This window comes from Marmota monax, unplaced genomic scaffold (genome assembly GCF_021218885.2).
Source record: "Marmota monax isolate L192 unplaced genomic scaffold, Marmota_monax_Labrador192_F-V1.1 WCK01_AAM20220418_F8-fsc00020, whole genome shotgun sequence".
Taxonomy (NCBI): Eukaryota; Metazoa; Chordata; class Mammalia; order Rodentia; family Sciuridae; genus Marmota; species Marmota monax.
Window position 1 is genome coordinate 8,490,644 of NW_026692912.1, and position 14,409 is coordinate 8,505,052.

The 14,409-nt window shown below is 51.8% G+C and overlaps 1 protein-coding gene across 4 annotated transcripts in view; it reads right to left on the reverse strand.

Annotated features, from left to right (window-relative positions):
* Whrn (whirlin) overlaps positions 1–14,092 on the reverse strand; it is an 86,543-nt gene extending 72,451 nt beyond the window's left edge. For 2 of the 4 annotated variants that reach the window (XM_046451655.2, XM_046451653.2), the window contains exon 1: positions 12,639–14,092. In XM_046451655.2, coding sequence (XP_046307611.1) covers positions 12,639–13,256 — 618 coding nt within the window. In that variant the 5' untranslated portion in view covers positions 13,257–14,092. The remainder of the gene's footprint in view (positions 1–12,638) is intronic. The other 2 variants (XM_046451654.2, XM_046451652.2) reach the window with 1 other exon arrangement.
* Positions 14,093–14,409: the final 317 nt, after the last annotated feature.

A 14,409-nucleotide genomic window follows, 5' to 3' on the forward strand; every position in this document is an offset into this window, starting at 1 on the left:
CAGGCTCCAGGACACAGCTGTGACACTACAAGGCCTGCCCATTTTGCTCCAGCTCTGTGCAGCTATGGCCCGGCTCTGGCTGCTGCATCCCTGGGGAATCACCAGGACTGCTGGGCAGGGTGCCCTCCAAGACCCTCCCTACAGACAGCTCAGCATGAGCCTCCAGAAGCAGCTGCAAAAAGTATATGAAAGACCCTCAAGGGAGCAGGGGATCCAGGAACTGTAGCTGCCAGGAGCAAGCTGGGGCATGGGAGGGAAACCCCTGGTGAGAGGTTTAAGAGGAGGCAGGAGGGAAGCTCCTCTCTGCAGACCTTCCTTCATGCTATTTAATGTGCCTTTCACTGGCGCCTCCCGCAGCAGTATTTTAAAAACCAATGGTTCATTCCCTGCCCTTCTTGAACAAGACTTTGACCTTGTCCAATGGCTCTGTGAGTAAGAGGAAAACTTCACTTTCATCTTGGAAACATGGGGGGATCCCAAGGGCTGGGATAGAGACCTGAACTGAGAAAGCCCCTGTTCTCCCCTGAATGTCTTACTGAGAGAAGGCTGTGTGAAAATGCACCCCCAAAGGAAGGAAAAAAACCTGACCTTGGGGATAATGCTACAAGAAATTTGCAAGAAATTGATAGGGTGACCACCCCTTTGCAGAACAACTCACAAGACAAAGCCAGCACAGATCCCAGAAAGATATTGATTCCTTTTTAATGCAATTCTTCCATTACCCACTAAGCCTGACTTTTAGCCCCTTATAATTTAAGTAAATTGCTTTACAAATGTTCTTTTCTCTTTATTCTTTTTTTAAGGAAGAACTAACATGACTCTAGGAGTCATAAATATAATGGTTCAAGATGAGGCTTGATGGGTTTGCAAGGGAGTATTTTATTGTCTGGGATTAATGTCCAATGCACATAGATCCATCAGGAATATGAGCGTATATCAATGTCATTTTCTCAGCTCATGAGCAGATATGTTGATGGGGCTTCTTGCCTTCCCAGACTCCTTATATCCCTGTCACTCAACTCTTTCTGACCATTCTCAGTTGAAAGAGTGAAGGGTTTCCAGCTGAATTTGATTTCACACTGAAGAATCTGAATTCAAGGTGGAGGATCAACTGTGCTTCAAAAACACACTGAGCAGCCAGGTGTGGTGGCACACGCCTGCCATCCCAGCGGCTCTGGAGGCTGAGGCAGGAGGATCACAAGTTCAAAGCCAGCCTCAGCAATGGCAAGGCATTAAGCAACTCAGTGAGACGCTGTCTCTAAATAAAATACAAAATAGGGCTGGGGATGTGGCTCAGTGGTTTGACTGCCCCTGAGTTCAACCCCTGGTTATCCACCCCCTGCCAAAAAAAAAAAAAAAAAAAAAAAAACAGACTCAGCAAACATCAGAATGGAAAAGACAGACTTGATGTGGTTCAAATATAAAACTTTGAGATTAAATGGGCATAGGTTATCAGTAAGTTATACACACATAAACCATGTAAATACATATACAAACAACAAACACCTAAAGGAATTCAACCTATTTAAATTATGCGAATTAAAATAGGATACCTTTTTCTTTGTCTGTGAGACTGGAAAAACCGGGGAAAACCATAATACCCAATGTTGGCATAGCCAGGGGAAAATCAGGGCTCTTGCAGGCTGCTAATATTGGCAGGAGGGATTATGCAAAATAATTCCCTTCCCAAGAACTGTTTGGCAACTGTTATCAAAAGTCTTAAAATTATGCCTTTCCCCTGAGCCAATACCACCTCCAGAAAGACAGCCCCAGGAGTTATTAGAGACGCGCTTAAGGATTAATGTGCAAGGATGTGAAAAACAGCAATATGGATAGCACCGAAAAAAACAAACTGTCCAACAGGAAGAAATTAGTTAAATAAATCATGTATCTCTTTGCTGCAATATATTATGCAGTCATTAAAAATCACGTTCTAGAAACATTTATCAAAGTGGGAAAACAGTCATGATGCATGGCTTGGCGAGGAAAACAGGCTAGATAACGACGTCCAAACTGGCAGGTGTGTGGAGAATTCCCAGTGCACACACACTCAGGCTACCGGGAAGACGGGAATCCAACTGCTAACAGTGATTACACTGGGGTCGGTGGGCTAGCCACAATTCTGTGTTTGTTTCTTCTCTGTTTTCCTGGGCTTTCGGAGTTTTGAGAATTGAGCCCATATATCTTAGTTTACTAAAATAAATACAGAAAGACATTTGCACACATATGCAAACACACACGTTTAATTTTAATTACTTTTTTTTTGCAGTGCTAGGGAGGGAACCCAGGGCCTCATGCGGCCAGGCAATCGCTCTGCCACTGAACTTCACCCCAGAGTTTTCTATAAGCCAAACCAAATGGCCCTTTCATTTGTCCAGTGTGTGGCGGGGTTGAGGACAGCCTGTACCCCAGGCCCAGAGGCAACCCTGTTCTGATCCTCGCTGTGTTCAGAGGACCTCAGGCCCCGCCGGGAAGGAGAGGACTTCACCAGACATCAGTTTATTGGAAAGGGGGTTAGTTGAGGTGACAGTTCCCTATCAGGGGATTTTCACGGACAATGCACAAAATAAAAAGCTGACAAAAGTCAGGGCATGGGGAGAGACAGATAACAGAGATGTCCCTGAAGCCTGGGGATGACATGCATGCATCCAGGAGGGCAGGCGGCCAGGGCGTGGGTGAACTGGCTCTGCGTGGGTTTTCTCATCAAATGTCTATAAAGTCATGCCCCCCGAGGAAAACCTGGGGAGGAGACACATACTCACAGAGCCCCTCTGGGGGCCAGCACCACACCGGGCTGTTCACCCTGTGTCTTTCTAGACAGCTAAGAGCCGAGGCAAGGAGCATGCGCTTTGGAGGCACATGGACCTGGGTTCCAATCTCGGTCCTGCTTCCTCCCATCCATGCGCCTGCAGCTGGTCACCATTTCCTCTGATTCCCAGTTTCCTCTCCCTCGGGCTGTAGGGAAGAGTCAGGGGGGGATGCAAAGAAGCCCAGCAGAGATCACGATAGCACACACAACTCTCCCCGACGGTGACATTTATTCGTGTGCTCTCTATTTTGTGCTTCTCCAGAGCCAGGACGAGCCTCGTCCAGCAGAAAAACAGATCCCAGCGCCGTGGTCTGAATGCAGCAGGCGATCGTCACGTGTTCAAGTTCACTGACGCGCCCAGCGCTTTAACACATTGTCTGCGTGGCCATCGCACCCGTTTTGGGGATGGCGAAAGCTTGCCTACCGTTTCCCTACCGTTCACACCACCCTCTGTGGTGGAGGGATCCCAGAGTCAGAGGCTGAGAAGCTCGTTCCAGACGCCACAGCTACAAAGCAACAGAGCTGGGCTCTGAACGTGGACAGGCTCCAGGGCCCAGGCCCCAGCACCGTGAGATGTCGCCTGTCTCTGCAGTCACTCAGGACAACAACACCTGGGTTTACAAGCAGGCTCTGCCACTACCTGCATCTGAGACAAAAGGCAAGTGACAAACTCTTTGCAAGGCCTACTGTGGGGTTTAAATGAGTTTATACTGAAGCCAGGGCTGGCTCGCTGCAAGTGTCACTCAGGTGGAGGTCATCATCACTCAACAACAACAAGGAGGAGCAGGGGAATACAGGTGTGTCATGGAAGAGGGAAGGGGCTGGCAGGCAGAGGGAGGCCAGGGCGGGATGAAGGTCTCCTGTAGACGGGAGCAATGGCGGGTGGGCAGGTCTGTTGGGGACACAGTGGAGGTGTGGCCTAACGGGACATGGGTGTCGAAGGTGGAGAGAAACAAAGCCTGGTTCCAGGGGAGGCTGTTACTTGTTGGATCAAGTGTGGTCCCATCCAGGGAACAGCTGGACAGGAGAATCTTCTGTAGGTTTAGGGCCGAGACCCTGGGCTGCCCGAAGGCTCTCTGTGGGTTCCCAGCTCAAGAGCAGGTTCCAGGCAGGCACTTTAGGGTTCACCCTGCTTCCAGGATGGGAATGGATGAGATGGGTGAGGAGGTCACTGTGGCTAAGCAGCAGCGATGGCAGGGAGGGGGACAGAATGGGGACAGGGTCATCCTGAAGAGCCAGCCACACTGAAGGTGGTGTGGTCCCCCAGAGAGGAGAAGCAGGTCGAGGCGACTAACTTGGGACATGTCCACAACTTGAGGGCAGGAGAAGGGCCATCAGAGGGCTGAAGATGTGCCAGGACATCCAGAGCAAATAGATCATTCCTAATGCTGGAGAAGGGCTGAAAACACAGGTAGAAACAGCTGCCTTCAGAGGATGCACGGATCCTGTTCAGAGACGGCGAGCTGGACAACGAGTAGAGATACAGACGCCGGGAGAGGAAGGAAGGACGTGGAGGGAGATCTGTACGCACTGACCTTTGAAATGACTTAAAATCTCAGCACTGGACTCCTGGAGGAGGAAGAGGGCTCCAGAGAGTTGGGGAAACCTGGGAAGGCTTTGGGACTCCCAGAGAGAACAAGGAGGCACAGGAGAGAAATGAAGGAAATGGGATGGATGCTGGGTCCAGACACACCAGAGCTGCCACCCCTCCCCAGGGGCCAGGAGGACGGAGTGGTCAGCAGGGCTCACCTGCATCCTGAGCGGAAGCTTTCAAACCTCCACAGGAGGTGAATTCTGAAAGCTGGACCACACTGCTTAATCGGAAAGCATCTCTCCAAGGCCTGGCACGTCATTTCAGATGCGGTTCAAATAAATTACAAGTTGTGTGTGTTTCTTTCTTTCTTTCTTTTTTTAGTGCAGAAGCTGTGTTATCAAAGCACCACTCCTACCTGCATTAATTGTTTTAATGGTTCTGGAAATAGCTGTCTCCTTTTCTTCCTCTCTAAGGCCCCTGGGAGCCCATCAGGGAAGGATGGTCTAGCGGATAGTGCAGTCACACGCTGGGCCGCTGGGCCATGCATCTGTCCTGTCTGTCTCGTCTATTTTTAAAGGCCTTGAAGAAAATCAAGGAGGTGAGGACGTGCAATCCCATTCATCCACTGGGCTTTATTACCGCTATAAAGTAAAAATGAAGACACCAAAAGCCAGATAGGAGCAATTACATTTTTAAAGAAACTCTGCCTATGCGGGAATATTGACCACATTTAGCAAATGACTCTGCAATTCAAACAGCTACGACCAACCTCCCAGGCCCCAAGTCCTGGTATTTTCTTCCAATGACAATTTAAAAAAACAAAACAAAACTGAGCAGGCACACAGAAGGTCTTCAAAGCCAACTGAATGGAGTCGATAACATTTTTCACTTTAATGCTCGCTGTGGGACTTCCACAGACATATTTTTCAAACTTCTGATGTGCAACAGCCAGGTGCAGTGGAGAGGAGATGGCAGTCACAGAGCAGCAAGGGGACCTGCCCAAGGTTACTGCCGAGTAACACTGTCAGGTGAACCATGTCCACCTCAAAACTCCACCACGAGCCTCCCAGGACTTTCCCACGTTATCAGCTGACCTTGCACATCTGGATATTTGCTCCAAAATAGCTAAGGACGGGGACAGGGTGGGTGCAGCTGTCTGGTCAAATTTTAAGAGGGACTAGCTTGATGGGGGGGTGGGGGGGCCCAACCCTCAGAGTGGTTCAGTCTTGCTTGGGAAGCCTGTTCAATCTCCACCAAGCTAACGGCTGAAAACTGCCGCGTTCCTGCAGCCCCAGTGCTCAGGCTTTTGGAAACACTTCACTGTGGTCCTCCTTGCTGCCGCAGCTTTAGAACCCAGGGAAGGAGGTACCTGGGGACTGTGTTGGGAAGGCTGGGCCGTTTGCTTTGCATTCGGAGTTGGGAGGACGCTGTCCTGGGAAACTCAGGTAGGGAGGGAACAGGAGCCTGCAACCGCTGCCAGATGAAGCAAAGCCACGGCCAATTTAGCAGAAGGAACAAGAAATCTCAAAGGAGGGAGCAGGCCAAGGTGCCGGGACTGGAAGAAAAGAAAAAATAAAGCCGCTCTGCATTCTCCATACAGAAGAGAGCAGCTCTGAACCATCCACGTGGCAGCAGGGAGTCGGCCTCCACCAGGAAACACGGGGCTTCTGAAAACCTGAAGGTTTTTTTTTTTTTTTTTTTTTTTAAAACAAAAAGCCAGAAGATGTATCTTACCCCCAAATCGGCTCATTGATTGCTTTGGAATGCATAAATGATTCTATTTTGGAATCCCAGACACAAGCAAGCTGCTGAAATTACCCACTTCTGGGAACCTGGTTTTAAGATTGAGAGCAAAGTGACAACGGACTTGCCAGAGGGGGCTCACGGGTGGATCTGGGCTGCAGAGGAGGCGAAAATCTGCTGCCACTCAGGCACAGACCACTTTTTTTTTTTTGGCAAAGGTCTTTTCCTAAAATAGCAGCAGAGGGTTTCACATGTTTTCATCCCTAACAAGACATTTGATGCCCACGGTCCATTTCATAGCTCCAAAGCCTGAGGTTCAGAGATGTCATGGGAAGTGCCCATGCCACACAGCCATGGTGAAGGTGGTAAAGCACACACCACAGATTTGGATTTTCCTTGGTTGTTCCATCCAGTGCCCACTCCACTGCCACACGCACTCTCTTCACATCTCCCACTCAGGAGTTCGGGATCCCAAACTCACCAGCCCTGGATTAAGAGGTCATTCCAGGTCGGGCTCAATGACTCATGCCTATCATCCCAGCAACTGGGAAGGTGGAGACAGGGGAATCACAAGTTCGAGGCCAGCCTCAGCAACTTAGTGAGACCTTAAGCAACTTAGTGAGACCCTGTCTCAAAATGAAAAATAAAAAGGGCTGGGGTTGTAGTTCAGTGACATAATGCCCCTGGTTCAAACCCCAGTATCAGAGAGAGAGAGAGAGAGAGAGAGAGAGAGAGAGAGAGAGATCATTCCATTCTGTTGGTAAATATTCATTCATTAAAGAACCTACTGTGTGCCAGGAGCTGGGCATATGGGAAAATGGGAACAAGACATATCCAATCCTAGTTTCCGTGAAGCTTATTTGTAGTGGGGGAGACACATGATAAACCAAGAAAGGTCTTCTGGTAGCAACAAGTGTGCTGAAGGAAATCAAGGAGGGGTAGGCAGGGTAGAGGTACTGCTTTGGAGAGGGTGGCAGGGATGCAGGGGCATGAGGATGTCACTTAAGATGCCATTGACCTGTAACCCTGGGCTGGGTCTATCATCCCCTCCAAGAGTCCTGGGGGCAGGGACCACGTCCAGCTCACCTCTGCAGTGTAGTAAGCAGTGCTCAGAGAAATAAGGACAAGTGTCTCAAGACAAAGCAAGGGTGGAGTCACACCACTCTCCCTTGGCGAGGTCTTAAATTCCTTGCTTAGTAAAACCAAGTCTGGGGTGGCTCTCAACAGGTCCCGGATATCAGGCATAGAATGGACATCGCCTGCCTTCCAGTTGGGGGACAGGCCCTGTCCTCCAGGAGGCTGCCTTCATAACCCTGGGGTGGGGATCCAGGCAGTGGGGCTGCTGGATTCCTAATCCCAGGGTTGGCAGGGATTCCTGCTTCCCCTGGGGAGGATGGAATGGCCCAGGAGGGACAAAGCACCTAGCACACAGTTGGCTCCCACTAAGGTTAGACTCCTCTCTTCTCAGTAGTGTTCTAGTAAAGCAAAGTTGAATGTCAAGTGCAATGTAAACTCCAGGTGACAAGGTCAGGTCGAGGCAGGTTCCTGGATCATGACAAGTGCGTCCCTCTGGGAGGGAAGGCTGATCACGCCAGAGGCTGTGTGTGTGTGGGAGTTGAGTGGGGAGAAACCTGTGTCCTCAATTTGACTGTGAACATAAAACCACTCTCAAAAATAAAACGTCTATTAAAAAACCCCACAGAGCTCCAGCCCCACGGTGCTGCTTCCTGCAGGTGGCACCAGGGAGGCGTGGGACAAGGAGTGAGTCTGCATCCCACTCTGTGGACCCTCTCCACCCATCAGGCTGCAAAAGGAAGAAGGAAATGTTGCAGCACAGAAACTTGAAACACAGCACCCCGCCCCGCAGCGCAATTAGAAGTCTGCGTGAGCTTCGAGGTAATATCAGATTCCTGCTTGGGGGTTTAAAACAAATGAAAGAAAGAAAAACAATCCATTTTGAAACATTTCTATTTCAGTCTCCAGCCACCTCCAGACATTTAATGTCCTGTTCCTTCTAATCAGATTCACTGGTCCCAAGCAGTGTGGACCAAAGGCTGTCCCTTCCAGATCCTGAAAGAACCCGGGAGAAAGCCAGCTGGAGCCTAATCCCGTGAGAATTCAGTGCAAAGCCCTTTGCAGGACCAAAGGAAGATTAAGATTCGGAGATGCGCACGTGCTTCGGGAGCGACAGACAGGCGCATGCGTGAGAGCTGCACCTGCTTGACAGGTGCACACGGGCTGCCTTCCCTGCGAGTGGCTGGAGGCAGGCAGAGGAGGGCGGTGACTCCGCGCATGAATCCCATTGGTCAGAGGTTAGAGGAGCACGTTCTCTTTACCGCTCCCTCCAAACGGTGAATCTATGGCATGTAATAAGCAATCTGGGTTCCTTGGCAGTGGCAGCGGAGACTGAAGGGGAAACACGACGCTGAGCGGGGCTGATTCTGCATCTCGTTCAAGTCCAGCTTCAAGTCAGGAGGCGAGAACCTTCTGCTACAAAATAGCAAGTCTTAAAGGCAAAATAAGAGCATCCCCTTCCACCCTACGGAATGCTTCTCTGATCTGAACGGTAATAACCAGTCGGAAGAGCATCTGGCCCTACAAGGGCGGCACAGTTTTCTAGAACCTTGAGCTCATCTTGGGCGAAATGAATATCCAAGGCTACATTAAAGAATCGCCCTCTCCGCGGACTGCGCCAGCTCTGAATTTGCTGCAACCCCAAGTCTACACAACCAAGAGTTTATGAATAGGGAGCTTTCCAGGTGTCACTGCTGACAGGAGCCAGAGAAGGGGAGAATGAATGCAGGGCCCGAGGAAAGCCTTGCCCACCATGGTTTCCAAACGTGGGCCCAGGAATGAGGCCAGTGGGAGGAGCCCCAGATCAGACACAAAGTTGGAAGTGGCAATCATCTGTAATGGCTTCAGCTAACCATGTACCATGGTCGAGTGACAAACGTGTCATTTAGAAGGTGCTGAACCAAATATAATGACTTAGATTAATACAGACAGGTTCTTCCTGGGTTATTATGCAAAGGAAGGAGAGTGTGATAACTCTAATTAATGCAAGGGCCAGTGAGTCTTTAACTTCTGGAACATTTCAGTTTCTAACATGCTCCCTGGATATGGGGATGCTGAGATGTGCAGAGAAGCCATTTAATTTTTACCCAGATTAAATACACACCCGCACACACGTGCCAGTGGCACCTGGACACCCCGAGTTCTTCTATCCACAAAACCAGGGGGCTCAGAAAGCAAGTGGATAAGTGAGTTTGGTTTTGAGCGCTCCCAGGCCACTGCTGCTTGTGCCAGAGTCCTATTGTGGTTTCTCATTTCTTCTGGAATGGCACCAGGGCTGGTGTTCTTGGGTCGAGAGACAGCGTGCAGCTCTCATCAGTACAGTGTGTAACCCATCAATTTCCTGATTTAGTAGGATGCTACACAAGAATGCCAAGACGCTCATCTCCCAGTCCTTAGCCAACTTTCTTTGCCTTAAATGAAGGCAATTCCAAAAGAACAAGAAAACATCAGATTCAATATTTTATGGGCCTTCTGTGTGGCACACAGCAAGTAAGTCACAGACTGACTGAGCTGGAGGGAGCTCTGGATAGCCCCCAACCCACTCACCCTAGAACCACAGAGAGGATCAGTAACTTGCCAAGGTCACCCAGCAAGTGGGCAGCAGAGCTAGGGCAGCATCCCTGGTCTGTGGATTCCTTGGCTGATTTATCAAGCACATTTGGCTGAAAACCTCTGAACAAGTATTTTATTATTACCAGTCTGGCTCCTGTTCATTCAACATAGACTTTTCAAAAAATCAAACATTTCAATCTAATTGCAAATAGTAAATGACTTGCCTTATCTGGACCTGTCACTGCTGATTTGGCAAATGGACCTTAAAAGAGGACCGGAAGCCCCACTGGATGTAGGAAAAAAATCCTTAGTAAACTGCTTTGAGGAACAATGGATGCTCCATTTGTCAGAATAAGAAGTGGAAAGAACTGTGTTCGCTTAATCCCTTCTTGAAGAAGCTTGTGACCCTCTCTGAATTGTCAGCTCTCAAGTAGTTTAACTCCTAACATTTATGTTGATTTTTTATTTTCATTTTTTTTCATGTCACACACACATACAGTTAACTCCTCCTTTTGGGAAGCTCAGAGGATCTCTTCCCCTCTTTCTATCACAGAAGAAAAAGAAACATTTGAAGACTGAAAAGACTCCTACGAAACACAATGTAGTAAAAAGTCAGGAGCAGACAAACCAGTGAAAATTCCAAGACAGTCTGAGTCCAGGTAAGAGCCGTGCACCTGCACTGCTGAACCCCTGATGGGGGCCCTCCAGCACCGAGGCTCGCAGGGCCTTGGGGAGCTCCCAAGCAGGGGCTGTTGGTGCCTGGTGGGGAGCCAGGCCTGTCCAGACTTTCAGCTAAGGGACTTTACCCTCCTAATTTTGGAAATGCATCAACAAACAGCTCTGCAGGTGTTCTTTTAACTGTCCTGAAACCATCTGCACACCGTGGGACCCTGCTTTGGCCTCCTCTGTTTTGAATTCTACCCACCAAAAAGTCTGTCCCCTTCTCCCTCTGGAGTTAATATGACAAAACAGCATCTTGACTGCTGCTTCCTAAGGGTCCAGAAGGGTCCATTGCAGGCAGATTATGTGTCTGACATCGGCCAGAAGAGGGGCAAGCCTGCTTAGTGGCCACCTTGCTCAGCTCACACAGGCTCCTGTGACACAGGTGCCACACTTCAAGGACAGTTCTGCTCCTATTATGCTCTCCCTGGGTGACAGCAGGTACTCTCTCTTGGGCTTAAAAACTATGCCTGGAGAGCTGAGGTTTTTCTATAAAAGCAACAAAAGTAAAGAGCCAAGGCCTGCTGTTGCCCTTGTCACAGCTCCACCACCACAGTGTAGCTGAGAGACATCCCGAGAAGGGGCCCAGGGGCATCAAAGAAATGTCTGGAAACTGAAATTCACAGCCAAGCAGTGCGACCCTGTGGCCCACTGGGTCTGGGGTGCAAACTGAAGGGAGAGACAGTGTTCTTACTATTCAGGGGGACCGATGGCCTTTCCAAAGTCTATCACCTTGTGATGATTAAGTTAGTCCAGTCTCCTTAAATTGCCTCTAAAATTGAATCCACATTTATAAATGACCATTTGGATCAAGTATCTTTAGAGCACAAATTTATCATCTCAGAACTCTGACCTTTCAGGGCCAAGGCTAATGGACTATTTATAACTCTATGGAGTGCTAGATCAAGGGAAAGATGGACGTGGGGGGAGGAGCCAGGGCCCAAGGTTGCATGGAAACCCACAAAGAGCTTTGCTGGCTCTACTCTGGAACAATCTACGCTGATCTGCCTTTCCCCAGAAACTGCAAAGAAGTTTCTAAAAGCGCTGGGAGCCTGCTGGGGGTTCATGGGCTGGAAGGCAAAAGAGGAAGCCAAGGGCAGAAACAGATCCTGGTGTCCCAGGTACAGTCAGCGGGAGTCACCTGGCCACAGGTCACTGGACAGTCACTGGACAGTCAGCACACAGGAAGTAGCCCTGGAGCTCTGCTGCCTGGAGTTCCCAGCAGCCAGCAGGCACGGGCACCTGAGTGTGGGGGATCAGGAGGGTATGGCATGGGGAGGAGAGGGGGCCACAGGCCAGCCCAAACCCCTGAAGCATTTCTCTGCAGAAGCAAAAACTGTTCACTTCTTGCCCACAGAGGGATGGGGTGAGGGCCAAAGGCTTGCAAGGGACCCTTGAATTCACCAGGGGACCAAACAGGCTCCATCTCACACTCCAACTGCTTTTCAATTGCCCTGGGCCACGAGATCAGCAAACACACTCCTTTAACAGCATGATTAAATCCCTGGAAGCTGGTTGTCAGGAGGTTATTTTTCTCAATTAACAGTCACAAAAAGCACACACACTCTCCTGGGGATAGGGGACTTGTTTTTGACATTCAGGCAGTAGATGCATTCTCAACAAGGTTAGGGACCACTTATCTGGTCCAGTTGCCACATTTTCCAGGTGCAAGACCAAAGGTTCTAGGAGGGCGAGCAACCTGTTTCAGGATCTCAGACTGCCCCAAGCAGCAGGGTCAGGCCAAAGCTCTGTGGGTCACCCCAACAGTCTCCTCCGGCCACTGATGAACTAACAAAACTTTCAGAGACAAGATCATGACCACAGCAGTAGCAGCGGCGCAGACCACCTACTGATTACTAACTCTATGCCAAGCAGAGATTTTATTTATTTATTTATTTTTGAATGCTCATAAGAATCCAAAGAGCCTTTCACATTTTGTGATCATACATTTGCTTGTGCATTTGATACTGTCCTATCTTCTGCAATAGCAGGCAGGCCCCACGAAGGCAAGGCATCACCATATGCTCAGGGACTGACAGCTCTCTGATCCACAAACTAGATGCTCCTGCTTTAAAGTTAGGAAAAATGAAGCCCAGCCGGGTCAAGTGATTTGCCCAAGGACACACAGCATGGAGCTAGTGAAGGAGCTGCCCCACTCTACTGCAGATACTTTCCCCCTTATTCTTCCCCGAACCACAGCCCTACCTTGACTGCCTCTGCGTGGGTCACCCGGGCTAGGGATTTATCGTTGACGCGCAGAATCTGGTCCCCGACCCGTAGCCCTTCTTTCTCAGCCAGGGAACCAGGCTCCACCAAGGAAACGTAGATACCCACGCCGTGTTCTGAGCCCCCTCGGATACTGAAGCCCAAGCCTTCGTGGGCCTTAGCGCGCCGTAGGCTGACCAGGCGCACCTCCCCAGGCCCTGCGCCGTCGGGGCCGCCCCAAGCAGATTGCCTGTAGGGGGTGGTGGCAGGCAGGTAGAGACCCTCAGCCGTGTACTGGTCGAAGAGCAGCTGGTCTGAGCGCGGGATGACCAGACGCAGCATGGGCAGCAGGCGCCGCTTCACCGGGCTGTCCAGCAGGACGCGCAAGGTGCGCACCAGGTCGAAGACGTTGCGGCGCGCGTGGTATGCGTTTAGGCAGTGCGTGAACTGCTCCCGCTCCTCCTCGCTCAGCAGCGTGGTCAGCGCCTGGTGCAGCTGGCGCACGTTGGCAGACAGCAGCCGCAGCCCCGTGCCCCCGCCGCCGCCCGCCCCGGCTGCCGAGCCCAGCGAGCCGGTGGAGGACGAGCTCACCGACAGGCCGTCCAGCTGCGCTTTCATCTCCCCGCCGAGGCCCGGCCAGGCTTGAGGTGCGCGGTGGGGCGCTGCTGCACTTGCGGGAACTGGCGCGATAGCGGGATTCGGGGTAGCGCGGAGATCACGGCTGGAGTCTGGGTTTCGGGGACGTGGAGACGGGGCCAAAACCCGGGAGATGCGGACACAGTGCTGGAGTCTGGGTTTGCAGGAGCGTGGAGACGACGGCTGGACTGTGGGTTTGGAGGGGTGCAGGAACAGTGGCTGGATCCCGTGGGGTCGCGGAAACGCTGCTGGAGTCCCGGGGGGTGCGAAAACGGAGGGGGTCGCGAAACTGGAATCCGGAGGACGAAGAGACGGCGGCTGGAATCTGCGGACGCGGAGACCACGGCGGGATCCTGGGGCACAAAGAGTTGGCGGCTGGAGCCCGGAGGTCGCGGAGACTGCGGCTGGAGGCCGGGGGGCGCGGAGAGAACAGCTACATTCCGGAGGGCGCAGAGACGGCGGGTGGCTGGAGTGGGGGGCGCAGCAAAGCTGACCGCCCCGTCACACCATTCCCGGGGCTCCCCCAGCCGGGCCGCCGGTTCTTCTAGGGCTGGGGGACCCCAAAGTCAGAAATTGGGGAGGGGGTCGATCTAGTCCCGCAGCCCCCGGAGTCGCAGCGGATGGGGCCACTCGGGGGTCCGGTAGGGGGTGCGGGGCATGTCCGGGGCAGCCCCGGCATGCAGCAGCCCCGGGTCCCCGCGCCCCTGCGCCGCCCGGGGGCAGACGGAGCTGCGCCGCCGCGAGCCCGGACTTTGCGAACTGTTGAGCAACCCTGGGCCGAGTCTTCCAGCGAGTTCCGACGCCGTCGCCGTCGCCTGCCCAGCCTTAGCCCCGCCCCCTAGCCCCTCCCCCTCGCCCACCCCCTCCCCCCGCGGGCTCTTCAGGAAATGACGTCCCGCCTGGCGCGCCTGGCGGTTGCCTGGAGACGGGGTGAAACAGTCCAGCCCTGGGGAAGAAAGGGGTGAAAGTGGGTGTAGGGGCAGGAGTCGACCCGGGGGCCCTGAGAGCCCCGTGTTGGCCTCCAGCCCCGGCAGTGGAGAGGAGGGGGACTTAAAAACTGCTCTTCGGGGATCGCAGCATGTGCACCAGGATCGCTTTGAAGCAATTAGCCAGCTAGCTAATTCTCAATTGTGGA